The 6772-nt window shown below is 32.9% G+C and overlaps 1 protein-coding gene across 2 annotated transcripts in view; it reads right to left on the bottom strand.

Moving 5' to 3' along the window:
* The window catches only part of LOC140937809 (zinc finger CCCH-type with G patch domain-containing protein-like), a 204926-nt gene that overhangs the window by 4019 nt on the left and 194135 nt on the right, over positions 1-6772 (bottom strand). For both annotated transcript variants that reach the window (XM_073387383.1, XM_073387382.1), the window contains 10 exons: positions 6531-6608; positions 5792-5875; positions 4729-4823; positions 4206-4268; positions 3852-3920; positions 2540-2631; positions 1697-1872; positions 1490-1533; positions 895-959; positions 366-478 (listed from right to left, as the gene is read on the bottom strand). In XM_073387383.1, coding sequence (XP_073243484.1) covers positions 366-478; positions 895-959; positions 1490-1533; positions 1697-1872; positions 2540-2631; positions 3852-3920; positions 4206-4268; positions 4729-4823; positions 5792-5875; positions 6531-6608 — 879 coding nt within the window. The remainder of the gene's footprint in view (positions 1-365; positions 479-894; positions 960-1489; positions 1534-1696; positions 1873-2539; positions 2632-3851; positions 3921-4205; positions 4269-4728; positions 4824-5791; positions 5876-6530; positions 6609-6772) is intronic.

Genomic DNA, 6772 nt, shown 5'->3' with positions numbered 1-6772 from the left:
AAACGGAATCCCTTGCACAAGAACACCCACCTTGGCCAAGAAAATTCATTTGTATTAAGTGTTTAAGAAAAATTATGCTAAGTGTAAAGCTTAATAACTTCTTTTTCCTACACTGTTTGAAAAAAAAAATCATAAAGCCAAATTAAAATTGTAAAATATTTAATGATCAGTAAAGTTCCTTTGCTCCATACAAAATGAAATACAACCCACAATACAGGTTACATATTTTTGTTAAGGGCTGCTTGAATATATATCTCTGAAATGAGAAAATTATTTTAAAACATCTATTCAAATTTCTACTGCATTAGCCTAATTGCATTTATAACATTTAGTGCAAATATTTTCATTTTATTGATTTCTTGTACCTCTTCTGGCAGCTTGACATTTTTCATTTTTGGTGTTCTTTTCCGCTTCTTTTTTCCAGGCTTAGGAAGTTTGTTATTTTCCCGAAGTTGTGCAATCTTATCAAGAGACTTCCCTAAAGAGAAATTCAATAGAAAAAAAAGCCACTTGTGAACTCACTATTAAAAATGTATTTCGATGATTTACACACTCATGTAGGAATGAGAGTTGGCAAAAAAAATTGACGCCTTGTTGCATTGTGACATGGAAACTCAAAACAAAAACTTAAGAAAAAGCAAAACATAACTTCAAGACTCTTCATCCCTTCATTTGGCGCTGTTATTATGACAGACAGATAAACTATGGCCAGCACAGTGGATTACGTCAACCTGGAATTAACATACTCCTCTGGAAAACTGTAAAATCTATAAAGTGTTTTCAGAAATGCAAATATAAATCTCTCCCCAGCACAAGAACCTTAAAAACTAAACGGAAAAAAATTATTCTATGAGAAAAAACATTTCATGACTTAAATATTACATAAAATCTTACCTTGAGGTAGTACTACTGCCTCTACTGGCTCCACAATGCCATTACCATCTCGTCCCAGTCCTTTCCTAGTAGTCATTAAAAATAGAGCTTACAAAAAACCACCTACGCAACATTCATCAATTAAACTGAAATAAAATGGATTCCACCTGCAAAAAAGAAGGGCTTATCTAATGTAGGTGAGGTAAGGCAAACAATCAAGAGGAAAATGTTTTAAAAAAATTAAAATAAAATGATTTTTCAACTGAGATGCAGTGCAACTAGATGACAGCCACATAAGCTACACTAAGTACTATCACCCAGTGAGCAGTGGTTTCTCCCTCCAAGCAGCATGACATTTGACAAAGAAATACTATATAATACAAAAAAATAACAGTTTGTCTAGCTGCTTAAACTTTACCTCTGCTCAGAGCCACAAATATCTATGTTTTGCTGCTTCACATATTTTATTCATTACTAGACTATAATCACAACATATGTGCTTAATGTTTGTACTGTATTAAATCCTCTGCAAAAAACAATATTGAAATAATTTTGCATATCAGTATTAAGTAAAGCTCAATTGTAATGGTCATGATTTTACTAAGTTGACACCTACCCAAATATATATCCCATTTTGGCCATAAGCTTTGATCCAATACCCTAGACAAATTGAAACCAATAGTAAAATACAACACAACAAAAAAGTACACATCATTTAATAACAACAATAAAAATGCCAAAAAAATTAATTCAAAACAAAAATTGATTATGTTTTTCTTTTCTTTTCTTTTTCTTTTAAAGAACGTTATCTTAAACAACTTACTTTGGTATGTTGCTCCCACTCTCCAAGGGAAACAGGACCCCCTGATGGTTTCCATGACAACTGCGCAACCGCTACATCTTCTCCATCATCATCTTTAGCTTCTTCATTTTCTTCACTGTCACTTGAACAACTTGATACATTTTCACTGTCTGAGACATTTTCAGCATCTTGCTGATCTGTAAGGTTGTTTGGAAATAGAATTAGCAAGTGCTACATTATACACTGTACATCCAGGCAATCCATATGTGAATCATTTTCAAACGTTTCTTTCTTTAAAAAAGTTGAAGTTGACGGTTGCGAGTCCTCACATCCAGCTGTAGCTATAATTTTTTTGTCCAAACTTTACATAACTAAGAAAATAAGTCAAGCATTCCCTGCTCTTTTCTCTGGTATTTAGCAGGCTTTTCCTCACACCTGCCGAATACTAGCTGTAAAGACAGTGGCATCTGCTAGCAGGGAACGTTATGCAATGTTACTTTGAAAATCAAAGTGAAAATTACAATTAGCTAAGATGAAATGACAGTTTAACACTGGCTTAATGTATGATCCTGATTTTTGCAAGTGACTGGTTTCATCACTAATAAAGTTGAGCTTGAAAGATTTTGATCAAGCAAGAAAGATGTTTACGGTAGAGTCCACTGAGTAAAAATAAGGTTAACATGAAACTCAGAGATAGTTATAAATGAAATAACCAGGGCTGGGATTTTAAGATCTAATTTGAGTTGGTGAGAGTATTTCAACACCACATGTCTTTGCAGGACATTATAAACTGACAGTGCCTCCGTTCAACTATCCTCATTTATTTAATGGTACAAAATGTATGGCCTCTATAAATGTATTTACCTAAAGGAAGAACAGCATCTAGACTCAATGTTGCATCAGAATTATATGTATCATAATGGACAACAAAGGTGTGATTATCATGGTCAAATGACCTGCAAACAAAGGTACCAATCAAAGCAAAATATAATAATAATAATAATAATAATAATAATAATGGAAACTTTATTTGTGTTTTTGAATGTACAATTGTAAATCTCGCTACGTATAGGCAATTTACAAATTCTGCTTGAGACTGGATTATTAAAAAGAAAAAACAAAAACAAAAAAACAAAAAACAAAAACAAAAACAAAACAAAACAAAAGCCAAAAAAAAAAAATCAAAATTGCATTAAGTCTGGGCTATCCCAGTTCCTATTTCTACAACAAAAGATGTAATATGTTGCTCTAATGGCTATATTTATCATTTTCTTGATTATATAACGTTGCTGCTTTTTGTCAATGCCAATGTCATTCATCATGTCTAAGAACGTGGAGCATTCATCGGCAAAAACGCCAAGGGAACTCATGGACAGTTTGACAAATCTCACACAACTGTAATCTCTACTCATTTCGTTGATCAAGTTCAGATATTTTTCTTTCTTACACACTGCATTGTTGTTAAGGTTAGAGTCAAAACCAACTGTTAATCTTGCCATATTCTTACATGTAGGGAGGGAGTTGTTGATGTAGCGGATGGTAAATATTGTAAATGTTCTTGGGTAGATGAGACTGGGCCTCTGACCGAATAGAATTTATAATAATAATAATAATAAATCATACATCTGAGATCATTAAACGTGTAATCTTGCAAAGCTTTTTTAAAACTTGTCGTCTCATTAGACCTCCTTTATTTTTGTTGGCACAGAGTTCCACAAGTTGGTGACAAAAAATGAAAAGGATTTGTGTACCCATCCTAAATTAAAACATGGAAAAACTTACTCAATTCCTGTACGCTACAGATTATATTAACAGTCATTAGCTTTAAATTCCATGACTTTTTCCATGACCATTCTGGGTTTTTTGTGACCTTAGGAATAGCTGTCACATTAAAAAAAATTAAAATTATCCATGTTTTAGGGTATTTTGTACCTAAATCAGTTCAACAGATAACACTTTAGTGTCCACCAAAATGTTTGCCATTTAGGCTGTTCAATGATCTTAGTTTATATCTCTATGTTACTTTGAAATCAAATTCCATGACTTTCAAAGCCTGGAAAATGAAATTGTTATATTTCAGGACTTTCCAGGTTTTCCATCACCAGTAGGAACACTGTAAACTAAAATAAACTCTGAGTGGGATGTTCAGTACTTATTAGATGTAATAATTACTTACTGAATAGTAGCTTTGTACCAAACTCCATCATCGTATCTGGCCAAACAAGACTTTCCACACTCCACCTTGCTGTAGATAAAGGAAGAAAAATATAGGCTATGTGTATGATTGGATATTTCCCAAGATTGTCATAGATGGTGCACTGGTGCACTGGTGATCGTGATGCCATCCCATATAAATTTGGTAAATGATGCAATGACTGCTGCATTTTTAAAATATGAAGGATAGAGAAGGATATAATTATTTTTGTTGTCACTGGGCTCAAGACCAGCAAAACTAATACTACTATTAAACTATATGTATACTAGCTAATTCACAAAAGAAACGGTAAATTTTGGGTTATCAGATTATTACCTGAAATCTGGTTCTTTAAATGGCAATAAATCTTCTACATCCAACAAATAGCCATGAGAATATCTAAGGGAACAAATTCAAGTACAAAATGTTTATAAATACAAAACTTGTTCTCCATCATAGTTAAAAAGTGACTTCTAAACTATCTATATTCAACAAAATCTTCATAAAAACTGTGAGTTAAAGCTTACTGAGTATAGGACATTGTTAGTATCTGCACCAGTCAAGATCTGTTCTCAAGTTACCATTAATCTAAGAATTCCTTTGTCTCTTATGAACAATTAGTGCAAGGGAGAACATGTTGTTTAAGTCAAATGGTGCCAAATTGATTATATAGAAGGGTACAACATATATATATATATATCACCACATAACAGGTGAAAAGCAAAGAGAAAAGATTAACTTAATTTATAGAAATTTAGAAACTTAATTTTAGGGCTAGGAGACAAAGGAAATAGAGAATCAACCTAGGCTTAAAAATTTTAACCTGAATTTAATTTTGACCAATAACATGGACACTAACCTGCAGTCATCATCAGAGAACCGACACTTGCCATCCAGAAAATAAGGACAAGGCACCATTGATTTATGGGTTGGATTCATAAATAATACTCTGACCTGTACAGAATACAATACAGAATATTCAAAGGTACTTTACTAAACTTCAAACCATTTGTCCCTCAACTGTCCACACTGATCTGCCTATACCTGTGTCAGCAAAGGAAAAAAATCGGTCCAAGAAAAGCAGAAAAAAAGGGGAGGAGAGAAAGCTATTTAAGTGAGTGTGGAAGCTGATATTTTTTGCATCTGGAACAGAAAGCCATGAAGTGCTCAATCTGTTCACACTTTTTTGGAAAGTTTTAGCTCTTTACAACTGGACAGTGACCACAAAATGGCTTGTCTTCAAAACCTGTTTTTCGGGAAAACCCCAGGGTCAAAAATTTATTTATTTATTTAGCTTTGCCTAACTAGAATACAATCTTTATACATGAATACATAAAAAACTATTAGGCAGGGAGACCACTACAGCCTAACCAATTACAGTGGCTCCCTCGTTAATAAAAAAAAAAACGTTAAAAAAATTAACTAAGGCTACTGATATATAAAAAGAAAAATCAATAAGGAAACAAAACAGAAGTTAAATAGGTTTAACTTGTTCAAACTCAAAAAATTACATACCTAATCTTCATTGTCCATAGGACCTCATGTTGGGAATTGGGCCATTTATTTAATAAATTTATGGTATGTCCAGATGATTACATTTAGCAATTTAATGGTTACAATAATGAGTGAAACAGAAATTAACATTATATTTTCATTTTTATTTTTATTTTAATTCAATTCAAATCAATTGTGAACATTAAATTTATAAATTCCACAAAAGTCTAAACTACATTGTGTAAGGTTTGAACATTTCATGGGATTTGTTTTAATATGCTGTTGATTTATCACATTTAATGCCTTGGTAATCTTGAAAACATAGAAAAAATAACATGGAAAAAATGACAACACATGAATTGTACTTCCCAGATCTCAGAATGATTACATTATACTAGCTGCTTGTCTGTAAAAATTATTTACTGTACCTTTGTTGTTTCATTGCCATCAGCTAATTCAACAGTTTCTGCATCAAAAACCATGGCATTATGCTGCTCTGTCACACCCCAGTCCTGTCAAGAATGAAAGAGTGCCATGATTTTAAACTCCCCCTTTGTGTAAATCTCTATACTCTTTTTACAAAATTTTACTGTCAATACTAGATAAAATTTGAGTAGGAGATCTGCATGGGCATTTACAATGGCAAGTCAAAGGTAAGCCACAATTGTAAAGACCCACACAGATTGGACGCAAAAATAATTGATTTCATACATGGAAATTATGTAACAATAATTAAGAGTTTTCCTTGGCTACGAACTTTGTTCAAACCCACGTGGTCAGCACTATTTTTCAGTTACATGTTTTGGTTTCCTTTCACACTTCTTGCCATAATTTGTAATAAGGTCATTGTATACTCTTTCTTGTCTAAAGTTTCACTGACTTAATGTGACTGTGATCCATTAAGAAAACATGTCTGTTATTTGGCATTTACATTAAGTTTGTGAGTCTGGTTACTAAAGGCAACATCAAGTTTCATGCTACCCCCAGCAAGGGAGCATGGGAATACAACAAGGTTCATCTTAATAAAATACTGCCGCTTCAACCAAACATGGGTTAGTGGTACAATTTCGCCCAAAAAAATTTTAAATAAAGCAGCTTGCACATGAACAGCTTCCAAGTCTCCAATACAGATAAGAGATCAATAAATTACCATCTTCCCTAACCTACCTGTGTATATGAAATGCGACATTTCATTCCAGTGATATCATCTTCCACTTCTGACAGGTCCTTATCATCTGAAACTTCCTAATCACAAAGAGAGCACAATTGTTGTTAAAACAATATTATATAACAGACAGACAAGAAACTGTATAAAGTAGAACCTCGATTTAATGAAGTGCCAAGAGACTGGGGAAATTTGTTCATTATTATCGAGGGGTCGTTATATCAAACACCTCCATTTAACGAAT

The sequence above is a fragment of the Porites lutea genome, chromosome 5 (genome assembly GCF_958299795.1).
Source record: "Porites lutea chromosome 5, jaPorLute2.1, whole genome shotgun sequence".
NCBI lineage: Eukaryota > Metazoa > Cnidaria > Anthozoa > Scleractinia > Poritidae > Porites > Porites lutea.
The sequence above is the reverse complement of the archived record's forward strand: the minus strand, read 5'-3'. Positions and strand labels throughout refer to the sequence as shown.